Source organism: Sus scrofa, chromosome 9, assembly GCF_000003025.6.
Source record: "Sus scrofa isolate TJ Tabasco breed Duroc chromosome 9, Sscrofa11.1, whole genome shotgun sequence".
In the NCBI taxonomy this organism is placed as follows: Eukaryota; Metazoa; Chordata; class Mammalia; order Artiodactyla; family Suidae; genus Sus; species Sus scrofa.
Genome location: NC_010451.4, coordinates 116,574,274 through 116,595,379, shown reverse-complemented (window position 1 = coordinate 116,595,379; position 21,106 = coordinate 116,574,274). Strand labels below are relative to the sequence as shown.

At 35.9% G+C, this 21,106-nt stretch overlaps 1 protein-coding gene across 2 annotated transcripts in view; it reads right to left on the bottom strand.

The window, feature by feature from the left end:
- RABGAP1L (RAB GTPase activating protein 1 like) overlaps nt 1–21,106 on the bottom strand; it is a 657,663-nt gene that overhangs the window by 464,678 nt on the left and 171,879 nt on the right. For both annotated transcript variants that reach the window (XM_013989628.2, XM_021102607.1), the window contains exon 12: nt 2,713–2,806. In XM_013989628.2, the coding sequence (XP_013845082.2) occupies nt 2,713–2,806 (94 nt within the window). The remainder of the gene's footprint in view (nt 1–2,712; nt 2,807–21,106) is intronic.

Here is a 21,106-nt window from a genome sequence, read left to right as displayed (position 1 = left end):
TGTTGGGAATTGTCTTTATTATGTTAATAACTACTAAAGTTCAGTGGCGGGCACATGAGGCTTTATTATATTTTTTTCTACTGTGTTCATTTGAAAATTTCCATTGGGTCCTCAATGCTTACAGAAATATTTAATCCATTACGTCATAATAATATTTATTTTTTATTTTTTTAGTTCTTTTTGTTGTTGTTGTTTTTTAATAGTTATTTCCCCAATACAATTTGTTTTTCTACTATACAGCATGGTGACCCAGTTACACATACATGTACACATTCTATTTTCTCACATTATCAGGCTCCATCATAAGTTACTAGACAGTTCCCAGTGCTACACAGCAGGATCTTATTGCTAATCCATTCCAAAGGCAATAGTTTGAGCCATTACATCATAACAATATTTAAATGCCTGTAAGATGGTAAACTCCTTGGGGGTAGGAATGATTTCATATTTATCTTCAAATCAGCAATGCTTAGTATAGTTCCTAAGAAAGAGTAGACAAATTTTTTAAGTTGGATGAAAATTCATGTGATTGCCACTTTATAGAAAAGAAATAAAGCAAAACGGTCAGGAAATCTGAAACGGGGAGTTCCCATCATGGCACAGTGGAAACAAATCCGACTAGTATCTATGAGGATGAAGGTTCAATCCCCGGCCTCGCTTAGTGTGCTAAGGATTCGGCACTGCCATGAGCTGTAATGTAGGTTACAGATGTGGCTTGGATCTTGCATTGCTGTGGCTGTGGTGTAGGCCGGCTGCTGAAGCTCTGATTCAACCCCTAGCCTGGGAACTTCCATATGCTGCAGGTGTGGCCTTAAAAAAAAAAAAAAAAAAAGGAAAGAAAAAAGAAAAGAAAAGGAAAAGAAATCTGAAACAACCTCAGTGTTATTATGATATATATCCCTACCCTTCTTGATTATGAACCTAACAAGTAGGAACTGTGTAGTATAACTACCTATATATCTCCTAGAGCCTAAGAGGATGCTTTATATTGAAGCAAGGTATAAACATTACATTTTATAAAAAAGCAAAGATCTCAACTGGCTGCTTATTTAGTCATAAAAGTATTTTGTTTTCCTGCCCACCATACTGCCATTCTCTTGATCTCTCTTTAACTCATACTAGAAGCCTGGCAAGGATATCAATCTTCCTGGTTTATTCTCTCTCTTACTAAAATTTCTACATACTCCTACAAACCTATAAAAATTATAGAAATGGGAGCCTGCCCAACTGATTAAAAAAATTCTGGCTCTAGAGCCAGACTGTCTAGATTCAAATCCTGGCTCTGTCATTTACCTGCTGCCTCACATAGCTATACCTCTGTTTTCTCATCTCTAAAATGAAGATAAGAATAATCCCTACCTCAGAGGGTTGCTGTGATGATAATTAACTAAGTTATCTAAAGCATTCCAAATAGCACCCAGTACATAGCAAGTACACTTAAGTCAGCTGTTACTTTTATAGCCACACCCTACCTTTCCTCCTATTATAGAATTTTCTGTGCTCCTAAATACAACTCCTCCATCATTCAACAAGTCCATATCTTCTTGCCTATTCATCAACATCTCTTGCAATTCTGTCCTCTTTCTCTGGCATTAGCAAATTTTCTCTCCCTACTACATAATTTCCAACAACAGAGACTGTACATGCTATACTGGCCATCTTAATGTTTAGAATAATCTCTCAACCCACATCCACTTCCTAACATGTCCCAATTTTTTAGCATTCCTTTACAGTAAAACTTTTCTCAAGAGCTATCTCTAGCTGCTGATTACCCTTCCTACTAGACATAATCCAATAAGGCTTTCATGCCTACCTTGAGGTACTTGTCTGAGTCACCAGTGACATTTAATTGTTGGATCCAGTGAAATTCTCAGGCTTCTTCTGACTTGATCTATCAGCAGTTGATCACTTCCTGATCTCTCTCTCTCTCTTTTTTTTTTTTTTTTTTTTTTTTCTGGCCACCCTGCAGCATATGGAGTTCCAAGTCCAGGGATCTACACTCAGCCACAGCTGCAACCTATGCCACAGCTGCAGCAACACTAGATCCTTTAACCTACTGTGCTAGGCCAGGAATCAAATCTGCATCCTGGTCCTACAGAGGTGCCACTGATCCCGTTGTACCACAGCAGGAACTTCTTGCCTCCTCCCTCTTGATAGACCTAGCTCACTTATTTCTACTTTGATTCTATTCCTACCCTATTGGCTGTTCTTCCTTGAATTCTTTTGCAGCATATTTCCTATTCATCTTTCCAAGTGCCAAATGCAGTGGTTGAGGGCTCAGCTCCAGATGACTTCTCTATCTGTATTCACTCCCTAAGTAATCTCAATATTAAGATTATGATATATAAATACACAGATTTTAATTAATAAAACAAATTAATATCAATTATATTGGAGAACAGACTTGTGGTTGCCAAGGGGGAGGGGGAGGGAGTAGGGTGGACTAGGAATCTGGGGTTAATAGATGCAAACTATTGCCTTTGGAGTGGATAAGCAATGAGATCCTGCTGTATAGTACTGGGAACTATGTCTAGTCACTTATGATGGAGCATGATGGAGGATAATGTGAGAAAATGAATGTATATATTTATGTGTGACTGCATCACTTTGCTGTACAGTATAAAATTGACAGAACACTGTAAATCAGCTATAATGGAAAAAATAAAAATTTGATATCTGATATTTTTTTAAAAAAGAAAAATAAGTTTTTACCATCTTCCTAGCAATTCTCCCCAAGAATATAGGATCTTCTCAGGACAATCCTTAGACACATCACCTGTTCCACTTGAAAGTTCATTATCACTCTCTGCAGAACACAAAACAACAAATATTATACTATATGCTATATTATTTATGTATTATAAAACAAGAAACAGAACTGTGTGTTGAATGAAACAAATAATACTTCTGCTTATATTATTACACTCATTGCAAAAATAACAGTACAAACTTCATCAATATATTTTATTTTTAGTGCCTATATATTTTCAAGGCATAAAAATTTTTATGAAAATTCTTATCCACAGTTTACACAGTATGAAGTTTAAAATACTGAAAAATTTTACCCAAAGAGAGTAAAATTTAAAAGCTAATGATAACACAATTATAAATTCCTACATGGTGTTTTATACATCAGATTAACATTCTCAAATATTAGTATTAATATTATTATTAATATTAATATTTAGTGAGACAAATAAATACCAAAAGAGTCAGATGTATATATCAATATATAACAGTGAGAAACATTTATATTATGATACAACCAGAAAGCTAAGGAAAATTTTAAATGTTTTAAAAGATATATTGATAAGTACAAGTTATTTTCCACTGAGGAAAGATGAAATTTTGTTTGGTCTTTTAAAATGGCAACTTTACAAAATATCCCAAAATGTAAAGCAATAGTTTTAGAAAGAATAAGATAGGTTGAGTAATAGTTTACAATCAGTGATAAGAATGAGTAATTCTAAGCTCTATAAATCTTTTAAATGGTAACAGAGTTGGTAGAGAATGGAAACGTATCGGGCACAATTTACCCACATTATAACAAAGCCTTTGACATAATACTACCAAAGAAAAAGCTGGATAAGTTTGAATGATAAGCTAGATAAAAATCTGTCTGGCTGATAGCAAGTACCAAGGTTTTATCTGCTGTTACAGTATAATAGGGATTGGCATTAAGTGAATCCCAAAGGGATCTGTGTTAAGAACAGAATTACTTAGCATGCTAAAAATCCAATGATCCAAGCATAAACTAATTCATATTGGTAGATATACTCAACACCAAAATCAATGTGAAAAACTGATTAAAAGATTTGGTCATATCTCTCTGAAAAGACTTCACCACGTATATAGTAAAATAAAACCAAAACACACACACACACACACACACACACACACACACACACACACACAGAGGCTTCACCATCTTTAGGATAATACCAGAAAACAAGAATTATGAGGGATATTTTATTTAAAAAGTGAACCTTATTCTGGATACTGGGATGAAGGTTAGGAAAATATATACAGACATCATTAGCTCTAGAAATACCTCACATAAGTAACTCTATAAACTGCAAAAAGTGCATCATGAAAATAATAGAGATTTTTTTTAAAGCTAAAGCAAATGAAGTATTACCAAATATTGGAGGAATAATGTAACTAAAGCCTTAATATTAAAATACTCTAATGTGGAGTTCCCATTGTGGCTCAGCAGGTTAAGGACCCCATGTTGTCTCCATGAGGATGCAGGTTCAATCCCTGGCCTCGCTCAGTGGGTTAAGGATCTGGTGTTGCTGCAAGCTGCACCATAGGTAACAGATGCAGCTGGGATCCAGAGTTGCCATGCAGCTCAGGTTTGACCCCTAGCCAGGGAACTTCTATATGCCGAAGGCACAGCTGTAAAAAGAAAAAAAAAATTCCAGTGTGAACAACTATCCTTTATAATCTCCATAATTTTTTCAACTAAGCTGAGGCCCTTCTGAGAGTAATATGAAAATGAATAAAGGAAACCTCACTTAAAGTGAAGTAAAGAAGCCCTGGACGGGCACTTCTCACACATGGATTATTCACTGCAGCTTTCAGACCCCAGCATGAAGATTTCCTCCTGAACCAGCAACAGTAAGCTGCTACTACCTGCAGTAAATAAAGAACCCCAGCAGCCCTCCACAATTTCCTCCCTTTCTCTATTAAAGCAAGCTCCTCTGCTCTATTCTCTGGATATACCTACAGTTCTCCATCGTTTGCTTGTCTCAGATTGCAGTTCTCTGCTATTCCCAAATAAACTCATTTTGCTAGTAAAATAACTGGTTTTTGTTTTGTTTTGTTTTGTTTTTAAAGATCAGTGGTAAAAAGGAACACTATTCAAAGTTACAGTGAAAACAGGTTAGACTATGGCAGGCAAACAAAGACTGCTGGCCACCCCTTTTAAAAATTAGTACCAAGCATAATATAAGTACTTATAAGTTGATACTCAATTAAGCAAGGTCCAAGATGATCCCTCCTTATATTCTATTTTGCTACACAGTAAATAATAATATAACAATGTTCCAAATTATTTGATTAAGTTTGATGATTAGTACATGCTAAATTGAAGAACAAAATTTAAAATGCAATGAAAAGGAAAAAGAAAAAAGGAAACAAATATTGATGGACATCATTAACCTTGATTATAACGAAAATCAGAAAGGACTAATGATATGGAGAAACTTTCAGATTCTTCCCACTCTTACTGGGAAAGGAATCCCTAAGCATGACACAAAACCAAGGTGCTATGAGCAAGAATAAGAAATATGACTACCTATAAATTAAAAACTTCTATGCGGTAAGGTACAGAACACATTTTTTAAAGAAACAAGCAAAAAAAGTTCCAACATATGACAGGGCTATTTTACTTAATATACCAAGGTCTTACTAATCAATAAAATAAAGAAAAATCCAATAAAAAATTGGGCCAAGGACATGAACATAGTACAGGTCACAATATATAAAATACAGCTAGCTGATAAAGATATTAAAGGAGAGCCCTACCTCATTAATAATTTTTCAACACAAAACATTGAAACATATTCACTAATTAGACTGCCAGATAATATAAAGAATAATAATACCTAGTATTGATAAAAGTATGGGAAAACAAACAAGAAGGTTGATGTTTAAATGAATAATCTTTTTTAATTTCTTAAGATTCTAAATTTATACACTATTTGATCCAGCAACTTCACTTCTAGAAATATATAATCTAGAAATACATATGCCAAGGAGAATATGCAAAGGAGTTTTCATTGTACCACTGCTTGTAATAATAAGAAATTATTTACTCAGCCATAAAAAAGAACAAAATAATGCCATTTGCAGCAATATGGATGGAACTAGAGACTCTCATACTAAGTGAAGTAAGACAGAAAGGAAATACAAATACCACAGGCTATCACTTATATCTGGAATCTAATATACAGCATAAACGAACCTTTCCACAGAAAAGAAACTCATGGACTTGGAGAACAGACTTGAGGTTGCCAAGTGGGAGGAGGAGGGAATAGGATGGACTAGGAGTCTGGGGTTTCTAGATGCAAGCTCCTGCGTTTCGAGTGGATAAGCAATGAGATCCTGCTGTACAGCACAGGGAACTATATCTAGTCACTTGTGATGGAACATGAAGGAGGATATTGTGAGAAAAAGAATGTATACATATGTGTGACTGGGTCACCTTGCTGTACAACAGAAAAATGACAGAACACTGTAAACCAACTATAATGGAAAAAATAAAAATCGTAAAAAACGAAATTGAAAACTATCAGGAATCCACCAATAGGAGTTTTATTAGCTAAATTATGGTATATCCATTAGAAAGAAAAGCATCAAGTACTTTAAAAAAATTGGTGAATTTATTTCACACTAATATGAAAGCCATACAAAGTATATTATTTTGTGATGAAAAGTGAAGAAAGAGAAGAATAGTATTAAGTATGGTTTCATTTTAGTAAATATTATTTCCTATATGTTTACAAAGACCTTTAAAAAAGGCTGCAAGAATATACACCAAACTGTTAATACCAATTGTGTTTCAGTACCTTTCAGTATCTTATCACATAGTAGGCACTCAATAAATATTCAGGAAGTGTATTTTTTACTTTTAAGTTTTACATATCTGTAATATTCTTATCTTTTAAAATAAGTATGCATAAGTATAATAAGTATGGGGAGAAGATTTTATCTTTTAAATAACATCCACTGCTATATGAAACAAAAACTCACTACATTGTTATAAACCCCTTCTAACACATCATAAAATCATCAATGATAACAATGTCTTGTCTTCCTGACAATCTCCCAAGTTATTTTCCACCACAGAAAGAAATCAGAACTGTAAACACCTAGATTAGCAGAGGAGAATCCCAAGGAAAAGTAAAGAAAATGATCACACTGACGCAACACCAGACAGACCTCTGATGAACAATTAAGGCAGAAGCAACAGCAAGTCAGGGGCCAAATGTCTGGATGGAAAAGAAGACTTAGTCAAGGAAGACTGACCTTGCGGTTTTAAATTTATATTCCAGAGACTATTCTAAGTCTTATAGGCCAGGCACCATGTTTAGTGCCTCACATGTATTTTCACTTAATTTTTACAACAGTGCCTGCTTGACACTGTTATTTCCATTTCACTAATATTTTGATTAAAGAAAGTAGTAGTCCTATAGTTTAAGTCCAATGACATCTGAAATGCTCTGTATGGTCCTGCTTTCTATTCCCTATAAAGACATGAAATTGCCCAGGTTTGTGAGTGTTGACTGACAAGAAGGACATTTCATATTTCAACTAGATGTGAGAGTTTGGGGGAGTCTGAAGATGTTAGGAGAGTTAGTTGAGGGAATTTAGAGCTAATAGCTTCAAATCCCTCTATCAAGTTAACTTTAGGAGCGATCTCTTGAGAGACTCTGCTTAACATAGAGAGTAGGATTTGGCAGAGACTCTTCTAATATGTATAACTTCAATTCATCCTCAAACACTTTCCTCATCGGTTTCAGGTTTCAATTTCCCTGCGGTTACTGGTCTCCTTCAGAAAGCAGGACCTTACAGAGCATTTCAGATGTCATTGGACTCATACCAAAGGACTACTACTTTCTTTAATCAAAACATTAGTGAAATGGAAATAACAGTATCAATCAGGCAGTTTTGTAAAAATTAAATGAAAATACATGTGGGGCACTAAAAATGGTGCCGAGCACACAGTAGTATTCAAGTGCTAGCTGTCATTTTTATTATTGTTGTTACTGAGCCCTCAGTTTCCTGCCCAACAGAACTTCAAAGTAACAAAAAAAGCATTCCAGGTTTGTTTTGTCTTATCTACTGATTTCTAACATTCAGAGAGCAGAAAGCAATTGCACAACACCAAAAGAAGATAAAATAGACATGTAAATTTTTAGATCAAACAAAATAAATATGCATGATACTTCAATCAAAATAATTTAAAGGGTCTCAACTTCAGCCACTCCCTGCTTTGAAAAAAAAATTGTGTCTCTATTAGAAATGTTTTTCATCCTAATCATATTAGGAAAATTTCAGTACTACTATCAAGAGACATCATAAAAGAAAAAAAAAAATAGACACACACACACAATGCTTTTTTTCCCAATAAAGTTAAAAATAAGTCACAAAATTAGGGAGAGAGAAATAAAAATCTCAATTTCTTTTCTTTCCAATGAAAAATTACTCATAAAATAAAAAGCTAAAAAGTAAGCACATATAAAATGTGACTACTGAAGGTTTTCAGAGATTTCTTCCCTTAATTTTAGACTTTCTTGAATAATAAACATTTGCTGAAAGTAATACAGGCACTCCCAGATTTCTGTAAACTCCCTTATAAATTTGTTGGGGAGAAAAACAAAACAAAATGTTACTAATTGTGCAAAGCTTTTAGGAACAAAGGTCTGTATTATGATACCTGCCAACCTGGAATAGTACAAAAGTGATTCATTTTGATTAATTAGTTGACATTATTGTAAATAATGCCATTTTTGACAGCCAAACACTATAGTCACATTTTTATGACCTTGAATATAATACAATCTCTCATTTTTCAGAATATACTCTTTCTACATAAAAGGTTATATGCAATATAAATGATTGAAGTAAAGCAAAAGGCATTCTAAAGTAAAACAAAATTTCTGAAACTCTATAACATTTCTCACTGTCAAAAGCAAGCTGATTTATTACAGAAAGAAGATTCAAGGTAGAGGAGACCACAAATTGCATGTGTCTTTCCAACTAAATCATCATCACTGTCATTCTGAATCTAATTACAAGTTTCTAATTAATAATCCCTGTAGTTGCTAAGCATAGGTGATTAATAAAAATGTATCATCAATCATTGAAACCTGTCAACCACACTCAAGAGAACTAGGGCAGCCAACACACCTTGCCTGAAGGACAATTAACAACATTAAGCAAGCTGCTTTTTTAATCCTGACACTAGTATATTCTTTGTGTGTTTATACAGAGGTTTCATTTTACATTTTGCTGGGATATTAATGACTTAGAATTTACCTAGTTATTTATTTACATTTTGCATTTAAGTTTTTTGGAAATGCATTTGAATTTTCTGCCCATTTTCCTTTTCTTTAAACTGCTTTACTCAAGTATAACTGACATGAAAATAGTTGTAGATATTTAATGTATAAAACTTGATGTGTGTGAAGAGGATAGTAGTCTTAGGATAAAAAAATGTGAGCAATGTCTATTTGAATGTACTATCTATGACTCTTTTAAAAATAAATTGAGAGATGGTGAGAAAGGAAAGTATTATCTGGCAGATTTTTTTAAAAAGAACATATACAAATAGTTATACTAAAGGATTATTTTAAAACATATCATTCAAAAGATGATTTTTTAAAAGGCAGCCAATCAACTGGAAGAAAAAACTTAAGCAAAGGTTAGCGATAATTAGAAGCATAAAGTATCAAGAGAAGACAGAACTCATTAGGAGAGGTCAAATCTAACTGACGGGTGGAGAGGAAAATCACTGACAGCTACCATGGGGTGTACAACATACTCAGAGTCCTCTGAGCAGGTCAGAGTCTTCAACCAAGAGTGTAACTCTGAAAGCTAAAATATTCACCAACAAATACAAAAGGATGGGGGAAGGCCCACAGAACTAGCCAAAGCAGCCACATGAAATCAGGCAGCCAAGGAAGTAACAGTGAGACCAGGTTCATGTCTGCATTTGGATATTTTTATATTCCCTTATGAGTTTATACTTCTGAATAGGAATCCAGTTGAGTTACTGAGAAAATGAGACAAATAGATATGGTAAAGACTGACTATCCCTCCACCCATCTCCACATACATGTATGGATGACATGTATAAGGACACATGTATGAATACACACACACACACATATACATATGTATGTATATGGAGAGGAAGAAAAGGAGAGAGGAAGAGAGATGGATAAATGTTTCCAAAATGGGGGTGGAGGATGTAAAATCTGGAGAAAATGGGCCTCTTGAAGGGAAAGCATATTACTTGATGGAGACATTGCCAAGTATAAAACACAAAGGGGGGAAGAGAAGAAATTGCCAAAATAGACTTAGGTTAGTCTTTTTTTTTTTTTTTTATGTCAATGGTAGTTTTTATTTTTTTTTATTTTTTCCCTTTCTTTTTTTAATTTTTTTATTACTCAAATGAATTTATCACATCTGTAGTTGTATAATGATCATAACAATCTGATTTCACAGGATTTCCATCCCACAGCCCAAGGTTAGTCTTTAATACAGATTATCTCTTACACGTGACTATTTTAAAATTCAAAAGTGGCAGCAAAAGTATTTGTGAAAGCAACAGAAAATAATGGATTTTTGAGAAAAACTCAAGATTTTGGAATGTTTAAGTGCATGCTAAGCATCCGCTGCATGGCCCTATGAATAACACATCTCTTCTATAACAGCCTGAGTACTTGTCTGCCTTCCTTTCTAGACTAACTTACTGGCTCATGTGAAAGGCTGTGGTCAGGGCATCATTGTATTCCTCACTATCAAAGTAGGTGGCAATCAGTAAGCACTCAATAAATGTTTGATGAATAAAATAAGGAATGCAATATTTTCAGAACCTATGTATCAATTGCCTACATAATATTTCTGTTTGGATATCTAATAAGATTTCAAAATAAAACTCTTAATTTTCTTCCCATATCTGTACTTACCTGATTTCCCAACCCCTCTAACACTTTCATGAATAACAGCACCATCTAGGAGTTCCCATCATGGCTCAGTAGAAATAAATCTGACTAGCATTCTTGACGACGCAGGTTTAAACGCTGGCCTTGCTCAGTGGGTTAAAGATCTGGCACTGCTGTGAACTGCGGATGCAGATCGCAGACGCAGCTCGGATCCCGCGTTTCTGTGGCTGTGGTGTACAGCTACATCTCTGATTTGACTCCTAGCCTTGGAATCTCCATATGCCGTGGATGTGGTCCTAAAAAGACAAAAATAATAATAACAGCACTATCTGTTACAGTTGTTCAAATTGAAAATCCGCAAGTTATTCTTGAAACTTTCTACCCTCATCACCTACAGTTAATTACCTAACCTCGTGGACTCGACCTCTAAAACATCTCTCTCAAATCAATCTACTTTTTTCCCTCTCCAAATACAATGTAATCCAAGCCTCCAGATTTTGGCATAGATTACTATAAAAATCTCCCAAATGATCCCCCGATTCCATTCATGCTCTCTACTCAACTCCATTCTCTATGTATACCACTGGAGTGGTGTTCCAAAATCATGAATTAAACCTTTGTCTCTTTCCAGCTTAGAATCCTTCAAACCCTTCAAAAGAGAAAAGCAAAACTCCTCACTATGGCTTACAGGAAGTTACATGATATCCCCTGGCTACCTGTTGCCCTTGCTTGCCCCCACCCTTCAGGCACCTGTCCTCCCATCGTCTTCTTCCAACACACCAAACACTTTCACCTTGAGCCTCTGTACTAACTGCTCTCCCTCCTCAAATGCTCTTTCCCCGTCTTCCAATGGCTGGCTTCCTCATGCCCTTCAGATCTCATTTAAAATGCCACCTCCTCAGAGAAATTTTTTGCACCAAATCTAAACTAGCCACCCAGACTGATCAAACATTATTTTTCTATTTATTTTTATCTGTTATCTCTCCCCTAATCAGAAGTAGAGAAAATATATCATCTTATTATGTCAAAGGACTTCAAGATCACTCCCAGGTTCAATAGTTTACAAGGAGGACTCACAGAACTCAGCATACAGTTGTACTTAACACTTTATGACAGTGAACGGATATAAAGAAAAAGGGGCAAAGGGAAAAGGCGCATTGGGTGACATCTGGAGGAAAGCAGGCACAAACTTTCCAAGAGTCTTCTCCTAGTGGAGTACCGGAGGACACACTTAATTCCTCCAGCAATGAGGAGTGACAGCATGTGTGAAATGGTGTCTACCAGGAAAGCTCTGTGGAGACTCTGTGCCTGAGATTTTTCTTAGGGCTGGTCCTCTGAGTACCCTCTGCCTAGTATGTACCAAAATTTCAGATGTCAGACAGAAAGCAGATGTTCAGCATAAACCACACTGTTAATTAAAAGAGCTGAGGCACACAATGAGCCACTCTTCTCAGTAAGGGCAAGTGAGGGCCCTCCTGAAACCTAAGTTTACCAATGCCAGCCAAGGGGCAACCTTGCAAGCAGGATCTTCAAAGGTTGCAGTCTGAAGTCTGCTATATAAACTCTCTTCTGCAAACTCACTCACCTCTATATCACCTATTCTAACTTCCATTAACAGATTTCTAAAGCAAAAATATGTTTTTCGTCTCTGAATCTAACATTTCTAAGAGATTTCCCTTCATTAAATAAATATTTACTTAACACTTGCCACATGCTAGGCAATGGGAACTCAAAAAAGAATAAAATACCATCTGCCCCTGAGAAATTCACACTTCAGAGGGTGAGAAAAATGAATGCAAAAGACGATATTTATAATAAAGTATTTTAAGAATTATTACAAAGGTGTGTTCAAAGTACCGTTAGAGCAAGATGGTGGAAAAGCTTACACTGCCTCAGTGATTATGGAAAAAACTTCCATAAAAAATTAAAAGAGAGAATAAAGACCCAACTTTAGCTAGAAATGGTCAAGTAAGATTATCTGAAGAAGTAATACTTGAGCTGAGATCTAAATGATGAGAAAAAGGCAGCCAGCAGAGGTGCTGATCAAAGTACCTTCCAAAGAATAACATATCCAATGGTACCAAGACAGGTCCATTAGAGGGAAATTTCTAAATACCTAGCATATGGTAGATATACAATAAATGATATAAGTATAAATTTACTAGTATAAAATAACAATCTATTAGTATAAAATCATGTCCTCTTCAAGTATTATGAAATTGATGATTTAGGAGTTCCCATCATGGCTCAGCGGTTAACGAACTCGACTAGTATCCATGAGGACATGGGTTCAATCCCTGGCCTTGCTCAGTGGGTTAAGGATCCAGCGTTGCCATGAGCTGTGGTTGTAGGTCGCAGACACTGCTTGGATCCCAAGCTGCTGCGGCTGTGGCATAGATCTGCCTCTGTAGCTCCAATCCAACCCCTAGCCTGGGAACCTCCATGTGCTTACAGGTGTGGCTCTAAAAAGAAAAAAGACCAAAAAAAAGAGAAAGAAATTGATGACTTAAAAGATTAGATATATAAAGCCCATCCCACCAGTATAGTTGTATGTATCTATCCTATTCATTTATAAAAAAAAATTTTGAAGCAGAAGTTAAAAATGGTACAAGTAAAATGGAGAATATGAGATCACTAAAATGTGGACTCTAATAAAAACTGATAAAAATGGACTTACAAAACTGAAACAGACTCAAAGATTTTGAAACCAAATGTATGGTTACCAAAGGGGACAAGTGGGGAGGAGGGATAAATTAGGAGGATGGAATTAAATATACAAACTACTATATACACACTACTGTATAACACAGGGAAATCTACTCAATGCTGTGTAATAACCTATATGGGAAATGAAAAGAAAATGGAATGGATATATGTGTATGTATAACTGATTCATTCCACTAGACACCTGAAACTAACACAACTTTGTAAGTCTGCTATACTCCAATATAATTTTTTGAAAAGGAAAAAAAATTTTTAAAAGAGTATTAAAAAAGAGCATATATGTATATACCACTAAGTTAGGTGGTTGTACAGAAGAAACTAACACAATGCTGTAGATCCACTATACTTCAATTTAAAAAACTTTTTTTTTTTTGCTTTTTAGGGCTGCACCCACAGCATATGGAAGTTCCCAGGCTAGGCTGCAGCTGCTAGCACATACCACAGCCACAGAAACACCAGATCTTTAACCCACTGAGTGGGGCCAGGGACCAAACCCGCTTCCTCATGGATACTAGTCTGGTTTGTTAGCCCGAGGCACAACAGAAACATCTAAAAATTTTTTTAAATCAATGAATTATTCATTCATTCAGCTATTTACCAAGTATCCACCACATGGCCAAACTTAAAAAGGTGAAATAGATATGATTCCTAACTTGGAGGAATTTATGTTCTAGCAGAAAAAAAGGAAATGGACATAGACACATGACAACAGAATAGAGTACATGCTATAGTAGAAATAGGAACAAAAAAGTCAATGGTTCGAGTTGGGTAAGAAAGACATCTTAGATCAGAATACCCAGGCTAAAACAATATACAACAGCTAAATGAAAAATTAAGCCTTATCCTACTCCTAAAACAAGGCAAATAAGGAAAAAAATAAAAGATTACATATACAACTCTTACTAATAAAAGATTTAAAAAATAACTTCATTAAGACAAATACTTTTTCCTAAGCTGTGTAAGCAATTTATCTCCTAAATTTTTATATAAAAAGACCCTGAATAAAATATGTCATGTCCAAGAAGATATTTTTAACACATCTGCAGAAATATCTCTTACATGAACCTTTGATTAAAGCAGAAAATACAAAAATAGTATGACATAGAAGGCCCTCCATTATCCAGCCTCTGTATTCTCTTACCTCATTTCCCACCCTTACAGGTGAACTATGTATATTTTACTACACACATAATGCTGTTTCCCATCACCTGGGGCTTCCCTCTGCCTTGAAGGACTCCCTGATCATAGCATCCAAATATTTCTAGGTAAATAATATGCATTAATCAAGACTGAGCTCAGAGGCATAATTTTCAAGACATTTTCCCTGAATTTTCAGGCCAAATTAAGTTCATTTTCCTCAGCTCACATCACTCCCTCTTCACATCTTATTAAGGTTGACCCACCTCATCCACAGGTTCTGCATCTATGGATTCAAACAACTGTAGATCATCTGTAAGGGACTTGAACATCAAAGGATTTTAGTATCTGCAGGGAGTCCTGCATTTATTGTATTTTACTAAAATTATCAGTTTATGGGTCTTTTTCTCTAACTAGACTATAAGCTCCTCAAGGATAAAAGTCATGTCTTATTCTGTGTCCACAGCACTTAGCAGAGAAGTGGTTGCCCACTAAAAGTTTATTAAACTTTTACAATTTTGATAAACCTACAAGTAACAGATTTAAGTTAGAGATGGTTTTCTAAAAATCTGAACTGATCCAGAACTCACATTTGAAAAACACAGAAGAATAAATAGTTTTCTTTAGAGATAACATCCTGAAAAGCAACTGTACATCTTTCACAGTCTATAGTAAAGACTCTTCAAAACTGAGATCATTAGCAAGTGCCAGATGTATCTGTGGTCTGCACTGTGAATGAGAGAAGATCCAGCTATTCTGTACACTTCTTAGGTGAATGAACAGCAAAATGAAATTGCATTACAGATGTCAAAGAGCCTTTCATGTCTTCCCACTTGGATCTCAGCCCAAGTTATCCTCTAAAAATCAGTGATTCTCAATTCTTTCTACCTCTATCTTATCATTCACATAAGTAGCCCATTCTCATGAATGACATTTCTCAATGCATATAGTGATTTTTCAACTTGGGACACACACCTCTACAGTAACAAGGCACTCCTGTAGATTGAGAACTCTTGCTTTACATATATTATTTCAATTTGAAAACATCACATAGGATCTAATATGTTAATCTTTTATGAGCATATTTATAACATAATATAGTCTTTTCCTTTAAAAAATGTGATAAAGACTAACATACAAAAATGTGACTTATGTGAACATCAGACCATTAAATTCAAACTATAATCCATACTTCTGCTCCTTTGCCCTAAAATCTGGTTGCTGGTCATAATGAAAGAAATGGAAATCATTTGCATCATTTTATGATTAAGGAGTATTATTCTACTTATGCAAAATATTATCCTCTTTTCAAGAAAAGTAGTGAGAATAAAACTCACGATTTCTGGAGTTTCCGTCGTGGCACAGTGGTTAACAAATCTGACTAGGAACCATGTGGTTGCGGGTTCGGTCCCTGCCCTTGCTCAGTGGGTTAATGATCCGGCGTTGCCGTGAGCTGTGGTGTAGGTTGCAGACACGGCTCGGATCCCGCGTTGCTGTGGCTCTGGCATAGGCCAGTGGCTACAGCTCCGATTCGACCCCTAGCCTGTGAACCTCCATATGCTGCGGGAGCAGCCCAGGAAATAGCAAAAAGACAAAAAAAAAAAAAAAAAAAGACAACAACAACAAAAAAAACTCACGATTTCTTAAATTATGGAGTTTAACCACTTAACTATATAATATGACATTATAAATATTCAACAGAAGTCTTACTTTGGAAATGACTATAGGTGCAAAGCTTTCAAGAGGTATCCAAATTCTAACTACTGAAATTCAACTTGTCTTAGTGTCTGTACCTCTAATATCTTTCATTTATTTTACACACATCTCTTTCCATCCCTATACTATAAGTTCCTTGAAGATATGAACTAATCTCAAGCATTTACTGCAGCATTTAATATATGCCTTGCATATAACAGGCTTTAAATATAATCGAGTGCAGGAAGGATGAAAGAATGGAATCTGGAAAGGAAAGTAAGTAGGACAGAGCAAAGCTTGGGAATGGTGGAAGTAAGGAAGAGAAAACTAACACTAGAGAGTCATACAGGTTATGGGGAGAGAGACAATTAGAAAGACTACTAAGCAGGTTAGAGCTGGGCAATTCTGAAGAGACATAAAAAAATCTAACGCCCTTATTTCTCTGGTGTAAAATTTTGTTTGTGGTTTTGTACAAAGAAAAAAGGACAAATTAACTTCTATTTTATTTTTTTAAATACCAATCAAAAAAAAACTGTAATGTGTTCAAATGGATACCACTTAGAACTTTTATTGAATAATTTGCCTATTTACAGTATAATGAAAACATTAACAGAACTGTATTATGTCGACTTTCTGCTGACACACACTTTACAAATAAATACTTGCTCCAGCCAGAATATTAAATGCAGTGTAATATTTTTAGCACAAAGTTTTCAGAAAGCTCAGCTGTCTTCCTGTAGTTTTAAGAGGTCTGAGTCACTCAACTCCCAATGCCATATTCAAATCATTAGAACACCACATCCCCCTGGCGTAACAAGAGTCATAATTTCTCCAACTGAAAAATTAAGCTCTTTCCTTCTAGATACTAACTGCTGATAAACAGAATGGCATATGAATTACTTCCATAATCATTCTGCAAATAGTTAACAGGCTCTCAGTCTTGCTTTAGCTAAAAGAGTTAACTGTACATAGAATACAGTTATAAAGTAATCAGGAGACTAGATTCTGATCCTGACAGTCACTCAATCTCAGGGTCTCAGTTTCCAGAACTGTAAATGAGATAGTTCAGTATAGATTCAAATAACTTTTATTAAGTACATTCTGTGTGCAAAAACATAATGCCTAAGTTGTTGCCAGGCTCCAGCATTTAAATATTTTAACTATTTGAGGTTAACAAATTTGTCCTGGCTGAACTAGATGATATATAGAGAACCAACAACTAGCACCCTCTTCGTCAGAGGTTTTCCTCTGACACCTGCCTCCCCAAGCCCTGTCCACAGACAGGCACTTGGGAGTTACAGTTGCTGTTGGCAATTTCTGGCTTCAACCCAAACCCCCAGGTGAGGCTGATATAAACACGGGGGGTCTACCACACTCAGCTCCCACCTGTAATGGTGGCAGTGCTTGAGGAAGAAAAGGAAGATTCAAGCAAGGTCTTAGCCTCGAAAACAAAGAGTGTTTATGTTGTAGCATAAACACTTTTCTTCAACTGTGTGAACTTAGGGAAGCAGTTTAACTTCCCTAAGCTTCAATTTTTCTGTTCTTAAAAAAAAAAAAAAAATTAGATAAAAATACTACCTCATAGGACTGGTGCGAGAATTAAACAGACAATTCACATAGTTTTTATACATATTTTTATCACTATTAATAACTAGAAAGTAGAACCAACTGCCTTGTGAATCAGTTACTTAACCTGTTTCCAGAGGCCAGTCTACCTGCCAGGCAGTCAGGGAATTCTACTTCAGGAGGAGGACAAGCAGTAAATGACCCTCAGATCTCTTCTAACTCAAAGATTCACTGGAAATATGCAGCTGTATCACCATCACCAGGATGTGTGAAGAATCACATCAAGGTGGTCACTACAAGCTTTTAGTCTGAATCTTAATTACTAAATTGGGACAAAAGGTGTTAAGGTGGCCATGAAAGCACTCCTAGATACATGGTCTCTGAAATGGGCTTTGCATAACTACAGACTGTCTGTTATCACTTATGGGAATAAAAGCCCAGAGGCTAGAGAGGGTGCACTCTGCAAAATAAATGTCAGCTATAAAATGTCAACAATAATCCCAGGGGTGTGGATATCTGTTCAATAAAAGTTAGCTCCTATGATTGCTCTTATCACATCATAGGAGCTGTCCCCAGGAATTATCACAAAAATAAGTTTGGAGTACTACCTATTTGCTCTTAGGCACCCTATATACTTTAACACTACTGACAAACTGTAGGGTTCCAGATGTCATTAGAGATCATTCTCCATAACACTTAAATTTCTTCAGTTAGGTGAAGCATGATTAAGCTGTCTTATTCTAACACAAATATGTTTTTATGTAATTTATTTCCACCACACAATATAAACAAGGTACTGGTCAAAGATGAAGCAACAGTAAGCACAGTGCTGACAGAGTAAGCACTCAATGAACATCTGGGAGGGAGAGACTCCCAGCGGAAAGTAAAAATCTCTCCCCCTCAAATAGGATGGATTATTTCCGGGTTCCCAGCAGCTGTGATCTGTATATCCATGGTTTGCTGGGATCCCAAAACAATATACGCCTCTTAACAAATAAAAATCCAAAAGGAGTAGGTGTGAGTAGAGAAAAGCAATGGTTTTTCATGGCTTTTCTCCCAAGCTATCACAAAAATAAAGCTCACTTCCTTCCTGATTTCCCTTCACACTAACATGCAACAGATATATAAATCAAATGAGATGTTTTTTAGAACTTGACTAAAGGTATTGTGAAATACTAAATCTCTGACAGCAAGAGTAGTTTATATACGGTTTAGCAGTCAAATAGGCATTTACAAAATTAAGACCTATTAGCCTAATAAACATATAAGACATGCTCAATCTCATTTGTAATCAGGGAAATGGAAACAGAATGAGATGCTATTTATCACCATCAGAGTGGTAAATATTTAAAAGATTGGTAATACCTCTTGTTGATGAAGGTATGAGGTAAAGGTGCTCAGATACACTACTGGGAAGGGTATAAATATGCAGTCTTTCTAGAGAGCAATTTAGTAGTACCTATCAAAAAGCAGATTGTGGAGTTCCCGTCATGGCGCAGTGGTTAACGAATCCGACTAGGAACCATGAGGTTGCGGGTTCGGTCCCTGCCCTTGCTCAGTGGGTTAACGATCTGGCGTTGCCGTGAGCTGTGGTGTAGGTTGCAGACATGGCTCGGATCCTGCGTTGCTGTGGCTCTGGCGTAGGCCGGTGGCTACGGCTCCGATTAGACCCCTAGCCTGGGAACCTCCATATGCCGCGGGAGCGGCCCAAAGAAATAGCAAAAAGACAAAATAAATAAAAATATCCTGTGAACAGTAAAGCGGCCCAAAGAAATAGCAAAAAAAAAAAAAAAAAAAAAAAGCAGATTGTGGAGTTCCCATTGTGGCATAGTGGAAATGAATCCAACTAGGATTCATGAGGTTGAGGATTCCATCCCTGGCCTTTCTCAGTGGGTTAAGGATCTGGCGTTGCTGTGACCTGCGGTGTAGCTTGCAGACTAGGCTCGGATCCCACGTTGCTGTGGCTGTGGTGTAGGCCGGTGGCAACAGCTCCAATTAGATCCCTAGCCTGGGAACCTCCATATGCCTCGGTGCAGCCCTAAAAAGACAGAAAACCACCACCACCACCACCACAACAACAAAAAACAGATTCTGCTTCAGAGAATAAACACAAGGAAGACTATTCTTTACAGCATTTGAAATAATAGCAAAAGGATGGATGAAAATTGATTTCAGAACCTTCAAAAGGAAAGTTATGCTAATACAATGTCACAGCATGGTATGCAACTAAGAAGACTGAAAAATAGTTTAATGTAGGGTTCATAATAGGTTGTTTAATGTGAAAATCAAGTTGCCAAATAGCATATACACAAGGTTCCTTTTGAAAACAAATACATAAACTGCTAAATGATTTCTCCTGAAAATTGGTATTGGTGGGCAATAGGAGACTATTTTATATTTGTATTTAAAATTTTTAAACAATAAAAAATGAGAAAGAAAACTCCACATATTTTTCTAAGTGTGTTTTTTAAATAATACAAATCTGATTGCCTATCCTCCCAAATCATAAATCAGTGGCTGGCTTTATTCAGACAATTTTTCAGTAGTAGTATTGTTAATTTATTTAAATGTCTTAAAGTTTTGATTAAGCAAATGATTTTCTCAACCAAAACCCATTTTAGTTGATTCATGTGCTTGGAAAAACTGAAATGACAAACATATCAATAATATTTGCAAGGAGAAAGTAGAACATGATATTATCTCAGAGAAAATTCACTTGGGGTTTTTTTTTCTACCTTTGGCTCATCATTTGTCAATAATGACGATAATTTTAAGAACCCTACGTGTTTTTAACCAAGCTCTCTTTATTGGACTAACATTTAAAATGTTATTGATATCATATGAAGCTGCAGCCATTGTAAATAAATATTTTTATCTCCTTCTTAGCATGCTGGATCTAAACAACCTTTTCAAACACATGCTTTACTGAACCACTTACAAAAATATAATTAGAACAAAAATGCTAATAGAAAGATAAATAAAATCAAGTCAAATTTCTATAAAAACTACGTGGAACTTAGCCAGTGACACTGACCCTTCAAGTACAAAGTTCACTTATCCATCATTTAAAGGTCAGCGCTACTATCAACAAAGACATTTATGGAGTTCCCATCTTGGCTCAGTGGTTAATGAATCCGACTAGGAACCATGAGGTTGCGGGTTCAATCCCTGGCCTTGCTCAGTGGGTTAAGGATCTGGCATTGCTGTGAGCTGTGGTGTAGGTTGCAGACGCAGGTCGGATCCCGAGTGGCTGTGGCTCTGGCGTAGGCTGGCGGCTATAGCTCTGATTAGACCCCTAGCCTGGGAAC